General features: G+C 47.6%; 1 protein-coding gene across 5 annotated transcripts in view; it reads left to right on the forward strand.

The window, feature by feature from the left end:
• MBOAT1 (membrane bound glycerophospholipid O-acyltransferase 1) overlaps window positions 1–20,746 on the forward strand; it is an 81,888-nt gene extending 61,142 nt beyond the window's left edge. For 3 of the 5 annotated variants that reach the window (XM_073225020.1, XM_036994297.2, XM_073225023.1), the window contains 6 exons: window positions 696–888; window positions 5,382–5,485; window positions 7,663–7,727; window positions 9,693–9,825; window positions 12,122–12,273; window positions 17,638–18,799. In XM_073225020.1, the coding sequence (XP_073081121.1) occupies window positions 696–888; window positions 5,382–5,485; window positions 7,663–7,727; window positions 9,693–9,825; window positions 12,122–12,273; window positions 17,638–17,764 (774 nt within the window). In that variant the 3' untranslated portion in view covers window positions 17,765–18,799. Of the gene's footprint in view, window positions 1–695; window positions 889–5,381; window positions 5,486–7,662; window positions 7,728–9,692; window positions 9,826–12,121; window positions 12,274–17,637; window positions 18,800–19,516 lie in introns of those variants that run through there. The other 2 variants (XM_073225021.1, XM_073225022.1) reach the window with 2 other exon arrangements.
• The last annotated feature ends 341 nt before the right edge of the window (window positions 20,747–21,087 follow it).

Raw genomic sequence — 21,087 nt, forward strand, 5'->3', positions numbered from 1 at the left:
CAGTGAAGCTTGGCACTGTAACTCTGTGAGGTTACATGACACTCGTTAGAATGTCAGGGAAACTGGCAGAATCACTCTGTCCAGAGACGTTTAAAACAACACATCTCAGCCCCAGCAGACGGCATGTGCACCACTCAGGAGGGCTTCCCAAAGCTCTCCATTACCTGTACGTCTTGGCTGAGCATTCAGTCACCTGCACAGAATCCTTCCTAAATAAGCCTCTCTCCTGCTTGCTGGCGATTCAAACTCATTTTCTTGGCTCTGCTCGGTACAGAAGTGGAGGGCAAATGGTTCTTTCTTTCTGATGAAAGAGTGCCACCCTGTAATGGTATCTATTTCATTTGAGCTGGGTAATACCACCAGCTACCCTTTGTTGGTAGAATTCACTGGTAAAAGTCTTCCAATTTAGATGAGTTTAGTCCTCAAGGTATATTCTGCATCTAAATATAGCACATAAGCCCATTGTGTCATGAATAAGAGAGTTTAAGATGGTCTTCTGAAATAACATTTTATTTTACTCTGAGCTTCATCAGTCAGTACCACGAGTAAGAATGCCCTTTGCCACTCCTCTAGGGAATGTTGCCCAAGCAGCTACTGGAACAGCTTTTTTGTTAACATGGCCTTGCTGAGGCTGTTTTCCCCGTACCGGACTCTTCTGAGTGGTCACGCTGATTTCCCCCTCCCCCCATTTCCAGGGAGCCGTGATATACAAGTTGGGCCTGACCCTCGTGTCTCTGCTTTTGTTTCTGACGCTCACGAAGACTTTCCCTGTCACCTGCCTGGCTGACGACTGGTTTGTTCATAAAGCAAACTTTTTGACTCGACTCTTCTACTTATATGTTGTCATGCAAGCATCAAAGCCCAAGTATTACTTTGCCTGGACGTTAGGTAGGTCTGGTGGGGGACTCTAAATGAATGAGACAAAATGATGCTCTGTAGGTGGCTTAGTCAAAACAACAATTTGGGTCTCCTAATCAAAAAAACATCTGATACCTGATGGGAGTGCTTGAGCTGGTGTATTTTTTACTTTTTGGTGTAGCTTTCCTCAAACACCATTTATAACATGAGTGATGTGTGGCGCAGGGGAAGCAATCCTGGCTGTCACCGAGGCCCAGTGTCACTAACAGATGTCAGAACTTGGAAGCTTCCTTTCCCAATTCCAATCAAACCTGGCCATTTAGCACAGTGGGAAGTTAGGGAAAAATTCCAGAATGATCTCTCTTTCCTGTAATTTTTCTAGGCTGTACATAATACGGGATACACACTGAATTAATTTTACGAACGTACATGTTAATTGAGGTTACAATTTCTCTTGAAATTGTTGGTTAAGCTTTGTATGTTAGAAAGTCATTGACTTCAAGTGATTGTTTTTTTAAGATGGAAAGTTCAACTTTAATTTAGTTTTATCACACTTTTTCCCCCCCCTGTGAGGCAACTTAGTCAATATTAAGCTTTTATCTCCTTCCTTTCAAACATTTTTAGACTGGAAAAGTTTGAAGCTTTGCCAAAAAAGTGAGCAATAAACCCTTCTGTTTACGCACAGGAATGGTAAAGAGTTTTGATAAGGCCCAGCAGCCATACCTGTTTCACATTAGGAACGCTTTCAGGAATAGGCGTTTAACATCTTAGCTACAGGTGACCAGGGACCTGATGTCGGGGAGCCGTGACTTGGTTCATCAGGTCTAATAGGTTGTTAGACTCCGTTCCTAGTGCTCAGCCAGTGTTCCGTGGGGAGGGCACAGCCCTTTGCCGAGCTCCTCCGTTCCCATTTCATATTCCAAGTTTTTACCTACAAATTAAAGTTTCTGGTTATTATACTTTTTTCCATTTGTCATTTGTTTAATGTGGTAAAATATACAGAGCATAACACTGACCATTTTAACCATCTGTAGTGTATAATGTGGCATTAAGTTCACTCGGAACACGGTACAGTCCCCTGCACCGGCTGCCGCCAGAGCTGCTTCCATCCGCCTGAAGTCTGAGCCCAGTAAATGCACTGATAACTCCTGGTTCCTTCCTCTCCCGGCTCCTGCTCCTCATTGTTTTTAAAGGTTGAAATGTTCAGGGATAAGTTCACTTCAACGCAGTATTTATGTAGTGCTCGGCCAGAAATACCCAATTTAGGGCTTTTTGAAAATTTGCAGTGTGGGAAATCTTGTTTCTGTCACATTCAATTTAATTCAGGGAGTTTTTGTTGAGTACCAGGTTCTGTGCTATGAAGAATTCAAAATAAGTAAGACACCTTTGCTCTCAAGACTGTCGCTCCTGTGGGAGCACAGATGTGCCCACCCACCGGGCAGGGAGGCAGGAGATGGGGAGCATGGGGGTCCGTGGCAAAGGCTTCGACATCTATCGTATTCCTTTTCCTGCAGCTGCGTCATTTATTTTAAAAGGATAATTTCTTCTTTAGTAGGTAGGCATGAAACCTCCTGTGGCTGGAACTGTGCTTGGAACACCAGGGATATTTTTCTGTGTGAAAGTTAGTATTTCCTCTGCTTTAACTGGAGTGTGTGTGTGTGTGTGTGTGTGTGTGTGTGTGTGTGTGTGTCAGAGAGCGAGAGTGTGTCACTCCCTTCCGCCTCTTCACTTACCTTCCTTTTCCCCCCTCTCCCTGCCTGTCCTGCTCTCTATTCTGTATCCTAGGGCTTAAGGCCTGGCTTCTGGACTAAATCAGCTCCTGGCTCAGGAGGACAGAAAGGCCATTGCCTGGCCTCATAGGGAAAGCCTAACACGAGGTGGGTTTGCTGGTGGGCTCTGGGTGGGAGGGCGTCACGGGGGCCGGGGGTGCCTGGCATCACTGTGCCCAGCTCCCGGGAGTCCCCAGCTGTCGGAGCAGAGATGTGACCCTTTCTGTGGATAGCTGCCTCTGCGGACCGAGCTCTCTCCTTTTCTCCCCTCTCCTCCCCTGTCTTTTTTTTTTCTTTTGGGTGACTTCAGTAGAAACACTTCATTAATTTGCATGGCCTCAATTTGAATGTGGTTACAGTTTGGATGGCATGGGCTGGTCTGAAATTAACCTTTGTATTATTTATAATAAAGAAGCAGTGAACAGCATAACAGGGAATATTTAAACTGCTTCACCAAATAATTGATTTATCCAGCTCCTTAAAAGATCATTTACATATAATTGTTGTACTAATTATACATGATTATAAATTTAATCCTTAAAGCTGGCCTCTTGATGAATCTCAGCTGAACTGCACTGTTAGCTTAGTTCTAGTTACTGTTTATATTGAGATAATTAAAGTTATTTTCTTTGGACTTAGTGTACAGTTCTGGTTGTTTTTCCCTACTAATTAGTACTAATTAGTAAGAACCAACTTTAGCCCTGGCTGTGTTCTAAGGATCCCAAACTCCAAAATATGGGTGTCCAAATTAATTTATCTGTCATATGTATGATACAGCACACAACACAAGTGAAGCCAGTTTGGGACTGGTGAGTTCAGACCCTCTACCTGCTCTGAGGCAAAGCAAGTCTTGGAGAAGCTGTGGACAGCACGGGGGGAGCAGGAAACCCGGCCTCCTCTCGGTGCTCCATCCTGTCCGTTATCCATCTTGCAGAGCGGCTGTGAGCTGCTCAGCTTGTGGAATCAGCATCTGCAATGGCCTGCCACCCACTGAGCTTCATATTACTCACTAATCTCAGCCCCCTTAACCACCAGATGGGGGCAATAATAATAATAATAGTAATAGTAATAACAAGAGCAGCTGTTATTTCTTATGTGCTGAGTTGGGCCAGGCACTGTGCTATGTACTCTATGTGTATTTAATATTGTTTAAATCTTTCAACATCCCGTTAAAATAGGCGCCATTATTATATCCATTTATACTCAAGGGAATATGTGTGGGCAAGTCGACAACTCTCCCAAGGCCGTGCCTCTAGTATGCTGTAGAGATAGAAGCGGGGTCTGCCCACCGTCCTCACACCGCTGTGAATAAATAGTATATGAGAACTGCTGCTAGAATGCTCTTCAGGGTCCCAGGAAGATAGTAAGCACCGAAAAAAAAAAAAGAAGGCAGGGCTGATCTAAGATGGGCAGTCCAGCGTCATTTCAGGTGCCCACCCAGACCTCAGTGGCTCTTCTGTTTCTCTTCTGTCACTCGTTTGTTCCCACACATGGCAAATGGTTAGTTTCTTAGCCAGCATGCCGTGGCTTTGTCCTTCTCCACGGCGTTTCCTCCCGGTTGGCTTGGGAGAAGAGCCAAACAGGGCTCCGTGCTCCGGGTCCTTTCTCACAAGGGAAACCAGATCATCTTCCAGGGAAGCCAGACGTAAGATAAGCAGTATTAAATCATCAACCGTGCCACAAGGAAAGGACACAAACCTAGAACAGACTGCTTTTCTTTAGAGCCCTGCAGACGTCCTTGAGTTGGACTTGAACTCCTACAACAACTGAATCGGGCTACAGGAAAGAAAGATTTCCTCCAGACCTAAGGCTTTACAGCACTGTGATTTCACTCGTTTGATGAACGAATGATTTTTTTAAGGCAAACTTGTAATGGAATTTACTTGAAATAGGATAAATAAATAGAAAGAGCAAATTAGCCTCTGGGTCATCATAATGAAAGTGTGTTGATCTCATCAGGGCTGTGTGATCACAAAAACATTTCATTCAGGAATTGATTAGAATGTACTCACTAAAGGGGGACATTTCTTGGAGTTCCGTGAAGTGGAATAAAGATAGAAGCAGGAGCGCTCAGACTGCTTTCACGGGCAGCACGCGAGGCGCCTCTGCGGCAGCTGGCCCCAGACTCGCATCTCTAGCCCTGGCTTTTCCTTGTGTTCTAAACGTATCTAACCGCCTCTTGACAGCCCCAGCTGGTATCTTACAGGCATGTCGTGCTTAACAGCCCCAGAATGAGCTTCAGTTTCTTCTTCAGAGCTGGTTCTCCGCCGCCTTAAGGGGGTGGGTTCATGTCCTGGCGTCTTTCCCGGCAGCTCTTGGACCTCTGCTGTATCCCCTTTCTTCTGGCCTCTGCTTCTGAACTTAGATGCATTTTTACCTTCTTCCCTTTCTCCCTTTACATCAAGTCGGCCTGCGTCCTCCTGTTTATTGCTCTGTTTCGGGCTTCATCTTGCCTTTATTCCCATTCTGCATTCTCTGAGTGCCTGGTGCCTATCTTATTTAGCAAGTGCCCACTAAATGCCAGTGAGTGAGTTAATGTGAATGAATCCAATTGAAGGTCACCAGGAAGCCAACAATATTTCTCTGACGCATAATAGTACCAGGTCCTTTAAAAAATTTTTTTCAGTTTCTTTTCCAAGGAAACTAACTACAACACACCTCTTAATCTTACAACTAGACAGATGCTTAGTATCTTTTAAAGCAGCAATGTAACTTTTATTCCATATCCTAACGTCTTGTTTTAAAAAACCGTAGCGGATGCAGTGAATAATGCAGCTGGCTTTGGGTTCAGCGGAGTGGATAAGAATGGCAATTTCTGTTGGGATCTGCTTTCTAACCTAAACATCTGGAAAATTGAGGTGAGTCTATTATGCTTTGAAATCAAGCTTCCATAGCGAATAAAGCAAATGGTTTGCTTTGAGTGTGGAATTCCTGGAAGCTGTTGCCCCGAGGGTCCAGAAGAGCTGTCAGGGAACGGCAGGTCAAGCAGCCTCCTGGACATTTTGCATCTTTGACTTTTTCCTCTCATTTTTTGAAAGATACCTACTTTCTTGGCAGTTTTTAATGGCTCAGGGAATAAAGACACAAACATCTGAAAAGGAGTCAGGAAGACCTTTTTTGCTGTTTACATTCCTGTTCTTCCACCTGGAAAGTAGAGATGTCATTTTCTCTTGCTCACATTCTACTGTCTTCAGGTAGGAACAGACTAGAAGCACCTGTATTTGGATTTCAGTATTGCAAGTGTTCCCTGTGGTCCCTTTGGGAACATTCATAATCCATTTGCTTTTGAGAATTGTCATGGCGCACAGCTTTTAGGCCACAGGGTCAGAGTGGTTTTCCTCTTTTGCTGGCTTTGTTCTTAGACCACAACTCTTGGTATGTCCTCCACATCAGAGGGGTCTCTTTAGGGCCACCTTGCCCTTGGGTCCCCTGGTCTTGTCTGCGCTCAGAGCTGATGGGAACACCAAGCTCAGACTCTTTCCTAAGAGGCACAGTTCTCGACCTACATGAGTCTGTGCGCTGCGGGGGGAGGTGTTCCACCTGCCCCAGGACAGGCAGGCTGCCACTGGACACTTAGGCAGATGTGCATCAATGCAAGAAATCTGATGTGGAGCTTGGCCTCTGCCACCAGGTTAGCTGGATGCTTGGCCTGGGGGTGCTGTCCACCTTCTTGACACCCCCGGCTTCTCTTCATCCTCAGTAGACAAGCACCAGCCTCAAGAACCCCATCTGATATTTGAAAAGCAACGGAGACAATCTACAGGCTTCTCTTTTCCATACAGATGACACTAGGGAGCCCAAATATGCTATGACTTTCCTTCCTTTTACCCCGAAAATTCTTCTCTCCCTCAAGAATCTTGGAGCCCTGCTGGCCACCATGGCATGCTCCGGCTGGTGTCCTTTGCAAGTGGCTCCCCTCAGCTCTTGCTGCCCCCCGACCCCCTCAGCTGTATGCCACAGAGCCCTTTCAGTGGGGACGTGTGTTCAGGGAAAGGGATAAGTTGTTAAGTTCTGTATTTATTATAAAAGAAATCCAGAAGGAGAAAGTTTGCGTTTTCAATTGAGTCAATACTGAGCCAGGAGCTAAAGAAAACACACAAGTCTGGTTTAGGTAAGGTGCCTTGAAGCTGTGTCTACAGCATTTTCTTAGTCAGACAAGACATGGATAAATAAAACTCCTTAGGGTTTTGAGATAAAAACCCATAATACAAACTCTTTCTATCTGTCAATCAATCAATCATCTCTCTCCCTGTCTTCTTTCCTTATGAACGTTTGTCATCCCGCCAGTGTGGACCTAAGGTTTTCTTAGGGTTGAAGTGTCGCTTCTTTCCGCCTTCACTAGGAGTTCTGGCTCTTGAACGTTTGCCGCATGCTTGCTGCCACCAGCTGCTGATAAGACTTCTGGGCCAGAGGACCCAGTTGATGGCTTATTTTGGAACCTCTGTTCCTCAGCTGTGGCTTTACCTGGGTTATGGCCCATTGGGAGCTCTTTCTCTCTCTCTTCTGTATTGTGACCCCTCCATACATAAAATTTCTCGCTCTTCTCGTTGTAACTGGACGCATTTGAACCTATGCAGCTATTCGTAGGATACCTAGAGAAGACTGACCTAGTTTATAAGTGGCCATGCGGTGAAGAGGCGACAAATCACATTCAGACTGTCACCACGAAGGCCCTGAAGCCACGTGGCTGGGCTTTCCTGTGGCAGATCCCCTTTCAGAGTAATTAGTTTTGAAACTCATGTGACTTAAACATTTTTTTGTAACCAGGGTGGAAGGAAAACCCACAAAACCTTCCTTCAGTTTTTCTATAAGATGAAAATAAATTTTGAGAAGAACAGAGTTTGCAAGCAAAGTAAGTTTTATAAACGTCGGAAAATCTTGCTGGCCCTGATTGAACAGTTGATCTGTTCTTGCCCGAGTTGTCCTCCTGTTGAAATAGCACATCTAAGCTGCTGCCAGGGAAATTCTGAGGGGGACTTTCCAGTGCTTGGGGTATTTTTAAAGCTAATGATAGGTGTTGTTTTCTTCTTTCTAGACTGCCACAAGTTTCAAAATGTACTTAGAAAACTGGAATATTCAGACAGCTACTTGGCTAAAGCGGTAAGAAAAACAAAAGTGACTCCATTTATCACGCACTGGGATGTGTTTAGGGGGAAGTCAGCAGATGGACAGCGGTAATGTGTCATCAGACTCTTTTGTATCAGCATCTATGTCCCGTAAAAAAAGGTCACAAGGTAGCATATTTATCTGAAATGTACGAACACATAACTGCCATTCCTGTGTACCAGGTACTCATTTAATCCTCGCATCCATCCCACAAGATGTTGGCAGTTATTAGCCGCATTTTACAGATGAGGAAAGTGAGACACAGAGAGATAATGTCACTTGTCCAAAATCACACAGCTGATGAGTGATGGATATGAGTCCAAACACATGAGGTCTCCAGAGCGAGGCGTCCGAGTACCGCACTCCGCTGCTTCTCACTCAGAGGAAAGTCCCTTCGCTCAGAGGTGAGGGAGGGTCAATGCCAGCATCGAATCACTCCAGATCTCTGTGTGTTTCCCTGGCATTCATAGCTTTATGGTACCCCAAATGTTTATGCTTTTTGACTTGCATTTTTGTTGATATATCTCAGTCCTTTTGTTGCCCTGCACATTCACAGGGGTGCAGGGAGAGTATCACAATATTCAGCTGTAGATGACACTGTTTTTGATCTACGGCGTTTTTCATAGATCAGCATTCTAGAGTAAAAGAAGAAACAATGTACAGTAATTCTTCCAACATAATCTCATGCAATGTTGTCTGAAAATTGATCTGAACATGCAGTTTTTGGAAATTTGCCCTTAATATTATCGCTATTAATTTTGCCAATACTTTTAGTATAAACCTCAATTCCTGTATATTGAGTGATCCCAATGTGGCAGGAGTCCCACGGTCTCCACTAGTTTATGTTCTAAGATGACTGAACATACATGTGCATGCATACAACATGAAAAAGGAAATATATAAAAAATCATCTTAGAAAATGAAATATTTTGTTCACATACTAAGATACGGAGGGTAAGAAAAAAATACTTGTGCAAACTACCCCTCCTTTCAAAAACAAACATTATAAACGGAGTGGTAGTCCCATATTTCTCTCCCCAAACCATTCTTTCTTCCTATGAAGATGGAGTCACAATCCTTGGTTTGAGTTTAGATCAGTTACTTTCAACAACCCTCACAGGTCTGGACTAGTGTTACCATCTGAGTTTCTATTTTATTTTTGATTTGTGCTCTCTTATTTAATAAACCACAGAGTGGCTTCCTCATAGTGCCACTGGTGATTCATAGACTGACTTTGAGAGAGAGTCCCCTGTCACTTTGTTGTAGTGAACAACCAAGAAGTCAAAGATCTCCAGGGTATTTGCTGACAATATCTAGATCCTCAAAGTGCCACTCTTTAAGGCAAATTCATGGACTGAAATCCAGTGGACTCCACGAGGGCTGAAAGGCCGTAGAACTGACTCACCAATTTATGCTGGGCTCGCTGCCGGGGAGGTGAAAAGGGCTGCCGCTTTGATGGCGTAGGAGCCCAGTCAGAAAGGCAAATCAATGCTGACTAAAACAAGCTGTCCATTTCTCATCCATCAGGACCCTCATCTTCATCCCACATCTTCGGTGCTGATGGCACTTATCCATGAGTACGTCCGGGCGATGAGGCCATGCGGGGCATAAGCTTCTGGGAGGCAGGAGCCCTTGCTGGGTGGAGTGGCCACTCCGCCTCCTCCCGGATACAGGGTGACGGCATCCGGATCACCTAGTTCTAGGGAGGCTAAAGATTCATATTCATCTCCCCAAAACATTGAACTGTGAATTGCCTGCCTGATAGTGTTCAACAAAACGGGTGTTCAGGCTGCTTGGATTGCATCGCGAGGGGCTGAAATCACGCTGAAGGGTCTAGGCAGGCACGCCGACAGTGATGGATCAGATCGTTCCCTCGTGGTCCCATCCAAAGTGATGCAGGAGAGGCTAGAAGTTTCGGTATGCTTGACCTGTGACCCGGTTCCCTTCCTGTGTTCGCAGAGTGTGCTATGAGCGGGTGCCACGCTACCCCACGGTGCTAACTTTCGTCCTCTCTGCCTTGTGGCACGGGGTCTACCCCGGATACTATTTCACCTTCCTAACTGGAACGCTTATCACAGTGGCAGCCAGGACGGTAAGACTCCTGCGGTGGTAGGGCCTCCTCCTTGGTCGTCTGAGGCCCGAGGGCACATTGTTTTCGAGGCTCCCCCAGGGCTCAGGGCAGGGGGCGGGCGGCAGTGATATTTTGAAAAATCCAAACCAAAAGTCTCACCATTAGAGGCTGACTTCAGTATTGCCTGTTGATCATAAAACGGTTGCCCATCGTATTTGACTATTATTTACAGACGGTATTTGCAAAACAAAGGAATTTTAGGACTACTGTCTAGTACCTTAAGAGATGAAAACAAATTTGATCACTGAAGGCTGTAAACAAACACAGTCTACTAATTACAGATGATGATGATTAATTAACATGGGCTCCATAGGACTTTTTCGTATCCTCCCCTTAATTGTTCATTGCATGATCTGATGCCTAGAAATAATTCACTTCTGAGCCAGTAATAAGTTTCTGAGCCAGTAATGTTGGCACCCCGAGAACCATGCCCTGACACGCTCTCGTGACTGAATCAGTCAAGTGAGTTTGCGTGCGATTCTTTGTGAATGTTATAAATCTGGTTCTCCAGGTGTTTTAGGTCACCTTCCGTTTGTCCTGGACTATGCCTACTCTCTTCCATGCGCAGAGAAGGATAATAAAGGAATAAGAAACATGCCTGTCTTCCAAGAGTGAGATGAACATGTACACAAGTAATTATAATTCAAGGTGCTCTGATTGTCAGATAGTTCTGTGTTTGATTTAACTGCGATCTTTGGTAATGACGGCGGCCTGCCTTACTCAGAGGCCAGCAGCTGTTGATGATATCTGTATTTGGATGTGAATTTAGAAGCCCCAGCATAGCTGTTCACTCCCTTTTTGATTCATCTAGTCTGTGAATTTTTTTAGGAGCCTTAGTATGTACCCATCAGTGCTCCAAGTGCTGGGCCAGGCAGGGAGCAAGCCAGGAATTCCTACCCACGGAATTCCTATTCCCAGTTAGATGGACGTTCATTGGGGTGTGTATGCGAAGAAGATGGATAACTGATTGTATTCATGCTGGTTGGAGCACTTTTAAAATGTTGTATGTGTTGTACATAGAAAACGGGAGGCATTTTATTTTCTCCCATTCGTGTACCTACCTGGATTATAACAGAAAACTGAAGGGCACATGGACTGGAGAAGCTAAAGGCCAGAACTGTTGATCTTTTCAGAGTATTTATCATTCCTTCACTCTTCACCTGGCACAGAGGCTTTCATTAGTGGGAAGCCTTTCTTCTGGGTGGCCCAGAAACATTGTTCACAAATGCATGAGGAAGAGGTGAGAGGGGGGCACTGACAGAATTTTCTTCTAAAAGGAGCATGAACTGGGTCTTGCGTCCTGGGAAGTGACCTAATAACATGGCTCACATGCTTCCTGGTTCTCCCCACAACGGATGGGTCTCTGGCCTCCGTTCTGGGGACCCAGGGCTGAGGAGAAGGGCCCTCACCTTTCCAGGCGGCCCCGGGAGCCTATCCTGCTTCGGGGATGACCTGCCGTCGAGCCACCACTGTTTCAGCTCTGCTCTGCATTCTTGGGTCTGGAATCGGGTGGCTTTCTGAAGGCAGATCTGGTCACATGTGGCAGGAGACCTATGAATGAGCGTTTGCTCTGATCCAGCAATTTCCATTTCGAAGAATTGCCTCCGTTTCCTTATCGGCAAAGTGGGTGTGATAATGCTCACATTATGGGCGCGTTGGGAGGGTCAGCAGAGACGACACACGCAGAGCAGCGGGGCAGGCCTGGCGTACAGTCAGCCCCAGCAATGGGAGCTGTTCTTAGTAGTAGCAGTAATGCTGTTGTCCAGAGGAAAGTCCAGGGCGATTTATTTACGAGGGTCTGCATCACAGAACTGCTCACGATAGCAGAGGGCAGGAGTCTGGCCTGTCCATGATTAACCTACAATTATCATGGAGATTAATACCTACGTGGAAACAAAAATCATGATGGATTTTTCTACCTGTTTTTTCATTAACCAATGGCTTTGGAAGTATGAATGTGGACACATATGAATAGAAAAAGGTTTGGAAGGCTATGTGCCAGATTTATCAACAGTGCTTTTCTCTGGGAGATATTAAAGAAAAAAAACTTTTTTTTGCTTAGCTGTTTGAACATTTTTCTACCATGAACATGTGTTTTTTTTTAATAATCAGAAAAACCATAATGGCATTTTCCGTTGAAAGTGCAGCTCAGGTGGGTGGTGTGTTTGGCACATTGTTCCAGCGATACCGCCTTTGTGCGGGCGGTAAACGTCATTCTTATTTTTCACCCCCTCCCTGCCCTCTGCTTTCCCTGCAGGTAAGGAACCACTGCAGACATTACTTCCTTTCTTCAAAAGCCCTCAAGGCGGCGTACGATGTGGCCACCTGGGCCGCCACGCAGCTGGCTGTGTCTTACACGGTAGCGCCCTTTGTTATGTTGGCAGTCGAGCCAACCATCAGTTTATACAAGTAAGTGCCCATCATTTGGTAAACTTTCTCCGTGTTTGACTTAGGAGCTGGGAGCTGAATCCATCCGTAAGTGTGGTCAGTGTGAAAGCGGCCATAGAAAGCCGTCGCGCGGTAACAACCTCCAGGAGCGGTGCTGGCAGGCAGCCCCCCAGCCATGCCGAGCGACTAAGGGGTGTGGGTGGTGGTGGATTTTGAAGGGGTGTGTCTCGGTCGCGGACTCCGAGGGTGAATTTGCTGCCTCCGTCCCTTCTGCCTGGAGCTAGGCTCTGAGAGAGAGTGTGGGGCATGCGGAGCAGGCAGACGTGCCTGAGCCAGCCGTGGACGGGGGAGTCTGCGGGGGGCTCAGCGCTGGGAGGGCAGAGCTGGGGGGATGGCACACCTGGGGGAGGGGAGTTTGTGGAATTCCGGGTGGTGATGGTTCTGCCAGAGACAAGAGGCTTTTGGGGAAAGGGTGTCAGGCCTTGGCATTCAAACACCAGTGCTCCAGGGAACTGTCAACCTACTCTTACTTGATTTTACTGTTTCTGATGTTGAAGTAGTCGTATTTCTCCACTGTTGCAAACTGCTTGTGTGACCCACAGCAAGTTAGTGGCTTCCTTCCTCTGTGTTTTCTCAACTACAAAATGAGGCTTAGAGTCCCCCTCAAAGCCCCATCGTGAGGGTTGAACAAGGCAAACGCGCAGAGGCCCCGGCTCCATCCCGTATGCAGCCTGCCCTGTGCGTGTTGCTTACTTGAACTTAGTGGTTTGCACGGGCTTTTGTAGAGTGACCTGGCAGCACAGCCAGGGTCAGCTGAGCAGCTTAGAAGTAGCAGTGCACGTGTCCTAGTCGTAGTCCAGGGATCCCCAGGAGTGAGTCAGGAAGCTGACTCATCACGGCAGGCATCAGTGTCTCTACATAGGAGGGCTTTTCCCACATTATCAGAAAAGCAGGTGGAGGGAACTGCGCACAGCACACCGTGCTTAGGAGCTAGCCCTCTGCTTACAGAGGCTCTTAGGTTTTGAGTTGTGTGCTTCTAACATGATCTCCCCTGTCCCCACTAGAAGGAAAAGAAGGGACACGAACTCCACAGTCCCAGCAGGTTTATTGCCAACCCTGAGAGGGCCCCTCTGTCCTGGCCAGCAGAACAAAGAAGGCATCTCTTACAGGCTAAGAGGCTCTTTATGGCCAGGGTTTTTGGCGGGCTTGTGAGGAGAGGGGTCAGGGGAAAGGTGGGCTTGGGTCTGCTGACGTGTCCTCCGGAGGGTGCTTGCAGCCTCAGGAAGATGAAGCCTGGGTCTCCCAGAGGTGGTGGGTGGGCTTATTCTATCGCCCACCATAAACTTTATTTTAAGCATGTGATATTGCCAGATACAGGATTTTTTTCAGGAATGTATGTATCATAGTCTAGCAGAAATGCCTGTATTCAACGTAAAACCATTTAATGCCGACAGTGTGCAGGGCGCAGGAGGAAGCAGGGTCACGTGCGAGGGTGGTGGGTGAGGTGATGCACTGCGGGTCGTGCTGCAGATGCAGCAAACAGCCCAGGGAAGCCCCCTCATGAAGGGAGTCAACTCTGCACTGACAGCCCAGAGGCCTGAGTGTGGGCAGCGCACAGGACCGAGGTGGGGAGTGGTATCAGTGCCTGGCCATCAGGAGGACATGGAGGCTTAGAGAGGGTGGGTACCTTAACAAAACTCACACAGCAAGACCTGAGCTTCAGACTCAAGGGTCCTTTAATAGGCGCACTAGTCACTAGATTTTCTTTAGGGGAAGCCGCTGTGGAAGACTGTTTCTGCTTGAGGGTCACGTTTAGTGGTTTGTTTACGGTGTCATGTGCTCCACCAACTAAAGTATGCGGATTCCCACCCTTAGGCAGGGTTCTAGGGGAGGAGATCAGCTCTCAATCCAGATCACTCTCAAGTAGATTTCCGTTTCTTCTCAAAAATAGCATTCACTGTGGAGCCCGGCTTTGCCCACCAGAAGTCTATACATGATGGAAATGCCACCCAGTGCATTAGCCACTGGCACATGGGGCCTTTGGGCATTTGAAAGGTAGCTAACATGACTGAGAAACGATTCCAATTTTAATTAATTTGAATTTTAACAGCCACATGTTGCCAGTGGCTATTATAGACTGCATCTCAAAAAAGTTTTCAGAATCTCTAAAGAGAATCACTGAGTCCATAAAAGATTAAAATTGAGTCATATTTAGTGGCCCTGCGTCTGCTTGCATTTAGATCTCTTCTGCACTTGGGGCAAATTTCCGTGAATATCAGTTGTATGCAAATCCGCTTTTCATATCCTTCTTGCTTAATATTTAAATTTCAGATGGCTTCATTCTTATGTCTAGTCAGTTTCCAATCTATAGTGATTTCAAATCTCAGCTTAAACTTTGTGTTAATTTTTCTTAAGTTGAAAGTGAGCCCCAGGTGAACACTGAGATGTGTGATGCGAGAAGCTGCGTGCTTGGGCTGCTCCCCTAAGCGCGGGCTGGGTGGCTCACGCAGCAGGCGCCACCGCTCCCAGTGTGGAGGCTGAGACGCCCAAGGGCGAGGAGCCTGCAGGTTGGGATCCTGGCTTGCAGAAGGCCGCCTTCTCACAGCAGAGAAAGAAGAGAGAGACTAGGGCAGGCAGACAAGGAGAGAGGTGAGCGCGAGAGAGGAGACAGGACAGGGACGGGGGAGAGCCGAGACGGGGAGGGAGAAAGACAGCGGGCCGGTGAGAGGGGGAAGGGAGGGCAAAGACAGGGCAGAACGGGAGAGAGCGCAGAGAGAGACAAGACAGAAAAAGAGGAAAGACAGGGACAGATAGAGAAGACACACTGAGCCAGAGCCAGGGCCAGAGGAAGGGGACTGGTGAAGGCAAACAGGTGGGGGGGAGAGTAGCAAGGCAGTGGAGGAAAGACACATGAGTGAGGGCAGATGGAGGGAGACAGGAGAGAGGAGACGAGGCAGCAAGGAGGAGAGGAAAGGTCAGCGGGGAAAGGGGACAAGGCAGAGACAGAGGGTGGACAGAAGAGACACCCAGAGAAGCTCAAAGAGAGATGAGTGAAGAAGGATGAGAGAGAGACCGAGAGAGAGACAGAGAGAGAGGAGAGAGGGAGAGAGAGAGAGACAGAGAGACAAAGAGACACAGAGACAGAGAGAGAGACAGAGAGAGAAACAGAGAGAGACAGAGAGACAGACAGAGAGACAGAAAGAGAAACAGAGATAGAGAGACAGAGAGAGAGACAGAGAGAGAAAGAGACAGAGAGAAAGACAGAGAGAGAGGAGAGGGAGAGACATAGAGACAAAGAGACAGAGACAGAGAGACAGACAGACAGAGAGACAGAGACAGAGAAAGAGACAAAGAGACAGAGACAAAGAGAGAGAGAGACAAAGAGACACAGAGAGAGAGACAGACAGAGAGAGAAACAGAGAGACAGAGAGAGAGAGAGAGGAGAAAGACGGGACAGAGGGAGAGAGAAGACAGAAAAGAGAGAAAGGAGAAACCAATGGAGACAGAGACACAGAGAGAGAGTGACAACAGAGAGGAGGGGAGGGTGATGGAGGCTGGAAGTGGAAGTGAGGCGCAGGAGAGACCAGAGGGAGGGGCGACGGGGGACGGGGAGGGGGAGCGAGGGGAGAGGGAGGGCAGGACCCGGAGAGCCCCTGCCCTGGGTTCCCCTTTCCCTGTTACGGGGGCACCAGTCCCCTCACAGGGCCCGCCCTTGAGGACCCGTCTAAACCAGACCACCCCCCTCAGGCCGCTTCTCCAAATGCCATCACACTGGGGCCAGGGCTTCAGCACAGGGACCGGGGAGGACACAGACATTTAGTCCACAGCAAACCTTTCTATGAAGGCATTTTGAAAAGCAAAGCAAATCTTTATCAATTTGTCTTTAACTAGAAACCTTTCTTAAATTTTTTTATGTTCAACATAATATTTGCGTAGAGAACTCCGTGAGAGCAGGAACTATGCCTTATCACCTGGGTATCTGGATTACCTATTCTGTCCTCCCATACTCGATGCTGTTGAGTTTTTCCATTATAAAAAGATGAAGTATTCCTGAAGACTGGAGAGAAATAGGGAATGTCAGGATAGGTCACTAAACTTCACCAGGGGATTCAATTTATTTTTCTCCGACTTCCAAAAATTTGGCTTTAATCTAACATAATTGCTCCAGTGTAGATTTGGCCACATGTGAAAGATTAAGGCAAAATGCAAGAAAGTGTATTTTAGGCAAGCAGACTTTGAAAGCTGGGGTTCCCTCTGGCTGAGGTGTGCCCGTGAGAACCAGGCTGACACTCATAGCCCAGCCTGTTTTAGTGTCACAGCTCTTTTCCACTCTCAGCGATGTCCTGATCTAGACGATGGACAGGTGCTGCCTGCGGCGCTCACCCGCCGCTGGGTAAACCACCTTTCCTTGTACACTCGTCTTGTTTCCCATCCCCCTGAGTGGGGGAGTGGGGGCTGTGCCTTTTGTAGATCCGGGTTAGTGCAGTGCACGCAGTAAACACATAGTGAAACAATAAGTGAGGGAAGATGATGTTTGCGCCTGTTACAGCTTTTGACAACTCCATAGATGTTTCCAGGGAAATTTAGGGAATATGTGAGTTATCTGATTCTAATGTGGCTGACCTTGTGATAACAGGAGTTGAGGAATGGCACATTAATCAATTGTGGGTTTTCTCTCCCTTTTAACATTATTTTCCTTCGATCTTCAAAAAGATGGAGAATGTGTAAGTTCAACTTTCCCAAATAGATGTAGAACAGTTGTAGAAGTGCAAGCTCTTTCTGATTGCCTGCATTTACTGATATGCCCAAATTTATTGTTTACATTATGCCCCATGTGCTAAATACCCAGCTTATGCAATGGAAGTCCACAAGCCTCAAAAACAAAACTTGTTTCTTATTAGTTTGGATGAAAGTTATTTTCAGCATTAGGGTAGGTTTTGAAAACCTAGATTCTTCTGGCTGCTGTATACACAAGAAGAACCCCTTACACTCGAGCAGAACACAGTGGCTCATGTGTCGTGTTTAGGGAGCAGAGTATAGGGTTTTAATTTGGTCCCATTAGACACTTTGAATATTGAGGGTTTCTGGCTGCAGTGGGGTTAATTCTGTCGGTCTGTTTCTTGTGTCAGTGGGACAGTGTTGTGTGTCTGCTTATGGTCCGGCCAGTTTGCCCTGCCCAGTTCCATGGTTTGGGTCCCTCCCTGGCCTGCTCACCCTCCAGAGGAGTGGCCTGTGGTGTGGGTCAAGGCGACCCTCAGTGGGGACACAGCCCCTCCGTCCACAGCAGCGCCGCCAGTCACCAGACCGCAGAGGATGTAGTCGCATTCCTGGGACGTTCCCCCTGTGCATCTCTGTTTGAAATGTAACCTGTGTGTTCATTCCTAGGTCCATGTACTTTTATTTACACATTGTAAGTCTCCTGATAGTGCTGTTTCTGCCAGTCAAGCCGCAAGCTCCTCGGCAGAGGCGGCCTCGGACCCTGAACTCTGTCAATAAGGAGAAAGCAGACTGACACCTCCCGCAAGCTGAAAGAGTGAAAGCGTCGTAAGAAGAGGTCAGCGGCTCTAGGTGCCCCGGAGACTCGGAGGTGATGTTTACATGCTTCTTTTCATGTGCAGGGAGTATTTTATAAAGCCTTTTGTACCATTAAACCTGCCACGTCCAGTCACTTCGATATTCATAGACGCTCCAGTGGCGTGGAGATGTGCCGAGGCGCGGGAGCTGCCAGGGAGCCCACTGTGCGCGGCCGGGTCCTGCTCTCTGGTGATTGACACCCTGAAATCTGGGTGTTGGGACCTGACACCTGCCCCAGAAGTTAGAAGAAGGTGCCTGAGGAGAGGACACGTCTTCCAGAACACCCCCCCCCCATGTGGTCGTCGCTCAGGAAGCCCCAGACCCTGTGGCTTGTGACTCGACTGTCCCAAACACAGTTAACGGCCCTCTGACGACCCTGGGGGAGGCCGGCGGCCGGGACCTGGGAGCTGGAGGAGCCGTCGGACGCTCTCGAGCAGACAGCAGTCAGTCAGGTCCCGAGGCAGGCACACCTTTCCCCCAGGGGGTAACTCTCCCCTTTGTGTTTCTGAGCTGAGCTGAGACGAAGTCAGGAGTCTCCTGCACATGTGTGCTGGGAGCCCGGGAGGGCACCACTGCTGTCCACGGACTGTCCACTCACGTGTCTCATCTGCTTGTCCGGGAATGGCCCTGCGAAAACACCCAAACGTTCACACCGAAGGCAGTGCAGAATGTTTTTTAAAGGAACGATTTCCCAGAGAAGTTTAAAGTCAGGCAGAGGCATGGCTGAGAACAGCAGACGTTTCGCTCTCCCCTCGGTCGCAGAGGTGTCTGTGCTCACAGCCATGAGGCGCACGTGGCTGACTTTCACATTCCCAGGTTCAAGGCCCGATTAAATCTTTTAGTTGAATCGTCATTTTGAAAAGCAGGACTTGAAGGACACCTTCTGTCCTAAGAGTGTACCATGGCTCTAGCTGGAGGACGTCTATGTGGGAGAAAGAAACATGTTATTAAAAGTTGTGGAAAATAATAATAATGATGATAATAGATCACGTGTTAATGATGTCCCCCTAGATGCCTTGGGAGGAGAGAATTTGTTTAGATCGGATGGCTGACAATTGGTTTCTTACTGAGTGAGTGAATTCTGTGTTTCTGTGTAAAAAGGACCTGTGTCTGAGCAGAATGATTGCCTTTGGTTTGGAGCCTGGCATTCTGGAGCCTGTGTGTATTTGCGTGTGTGTGTTTTAAGAAATGTGCATAAACTTTAAGGTTTTAGTTGTTTAACATTGGAGCATTTTAACAGGTTCAGTTTTACCTACATGCCAGGCACTTAGGTGGTTCTGGTTTTTGGTTTGATTTCCCATCTTCATCCCCGACTTTGCAGGTAGGATTAAACCCCTTTGACAGATGAGGAAACAGAACCTGGGAGAAGGTTGCTGACAGTCCGTACGGTCACAGAGTTAGTGGTGGAGCTGAGACTGGAATCCAGGGCAGTACCCAGGATGCTGTGACCGGGGGTCTGTCCCTGAGGTGCCCTGCTAGTTCTTCTCTGGGGACGATGAAATGGGAAGTCACTGTCCCTTAAAAAGCTAATGTGGTCCTGGTGCTGGGGAACAGTACCAGGGCCTGAGCTCTGGTCCTCTGGGGAGACCAGGTAACCCTGGGACAACCGGCTTTGCTGTCCCAGGAGGAATATTAGATAGCAGGTAAGGCAGGTGGGTGCCTGAAACCCACCAGGGTCTGTCTCCTACAGGAATGTGTTGGGTGCAAGACTAAGAAAAAACACATCTCGCACACCAGCAAAAATGGCACCGATCACCATGGGCGCGGAGTGGACGGGACAGCCTGCACTCCTGTGAAATCTCGGAACTTGCAGTATGTCTGGGTCCCACTGTGCTTCGGTACGTTCACTTCTGAGAGAAGAGCTTTGGAAGCGAGAGGAGAGGCGATCCCTGGGGTGACCGGCCATCCTGCTTTGCTGGGGACTTGGCCCCAGGCAGATGGGACCACTGATCCCCCAGGGACCACCCAGAACCGATTGCTCCTTGTGGGATGGAGTCCAGGTCAGGCTTCCAGGTCTGAACTCAGACAGGCTCACGTCAGGCCCTTGGCGTGTCTTCCCATGAGGCGCAGGCAGTGCAGAAAGGACAGCGTATTGAAGACAGATCGGTGCCTTTCCCCCAAGAACCGCTCACCCATCTAGGACCGAAGTGCAAACATAAGGTTGGGGCTGTTTCTCCTGCCTCAGAGACCCAAGTTGTCCTAGACTCATGTACATTTAATTAGTATATATTGGATCAGTGAGCTTTCAGTTTGAAAGACATACATTTTATGGCTTTGTTTTTGAAGAAAGTCAAATCTAAAATATTCTGTTTTAGTTGGTTTAGTTTTTCTTTTCTCTCTAGTTTTGCTTTGTTCTTTAACTTTTCAAAGTTAACTTGGTTTTTTTTTAAGATCTTTAAATTTTCCTTATAGGAAATTAAGGAATGGGGAGCAAAAAGCAATTAATCATTGGGTCTGATGTTTTGGCAGTTTAAGAGAGAAAAAGGTAGAAACTGGGATATTGGGAGGAACAGAGGAGTTGGTAGGTGGTCCCCAGACTGGGGGTGGGGGCGCTGTGCCGTCCATTCCAGGCAGGCTCTGGGCAGCCAGCAGACAGGTGGTTCTCCCAGACAGCCCTTCTCCACCCTGGCTGCACATTAGAAAGACAAAGGAAGTTAAAAAGAAGCCAATCAATGTCCAGTGCCTGGACGGGACCACATCTTATTTCTCTTCTTGTCTCCAGCACTTGACACAGTGCCTGGCACATAATGAAGATGTGTTTGTTGAATGAATGAGAGATTGGATGAATTCATTTAATGCGTCATTGCACTTGACAGTTTGATGGAGTTGCTTTTACACTGGAAAACATCTTTTCTGATTTTCAGAATTCGTTTTTGAAATAAAGGCTTGTGTTTTCAGGGGATTCTGAAAGTACATTATGTGAAATAACCACTCAGGCTCTCAGTTCACAGAGCCTGAACCCCCTGGTCCATCCATCTATTCATTCCTGCATTCACTTATTTATCGGATGTTGTCATGTCTAGTGCTGGCCTGGCACTCCTCTAGGCGCAGCAGGTAAGCGATGCTCTGAAGATCCTCTCTGCCCTGGAAGAGCTCACAGTGTGAGCAGAAAGACGCCATCCCGAGCGTGTGCTGGGGGACGGCCCCGGGGACCCCAGCGTTCAGGATCGGAGTCAAACCTGCTGTCCTCCTGTGAGTCCGGGGCAGCCTTGTTCACGGTGCTGGTCACCCAGTCATGGCTCCCAAGACTCCCGTCCCGGA

This window comes from Manis javanica, chromosome 16, assembly GCF_040802235.1.
Source record: "Manis javanica isolate MJ-LG chromosome 16, MJ_LKY, whole genome shotgun sequence".
NCBI classification, from domain to species: domain Eukaryota; kingdom Metazoa; phylum Chordata; class Mammalia; order Pholidota; family Manidae; genus Manis; species Manis javanica.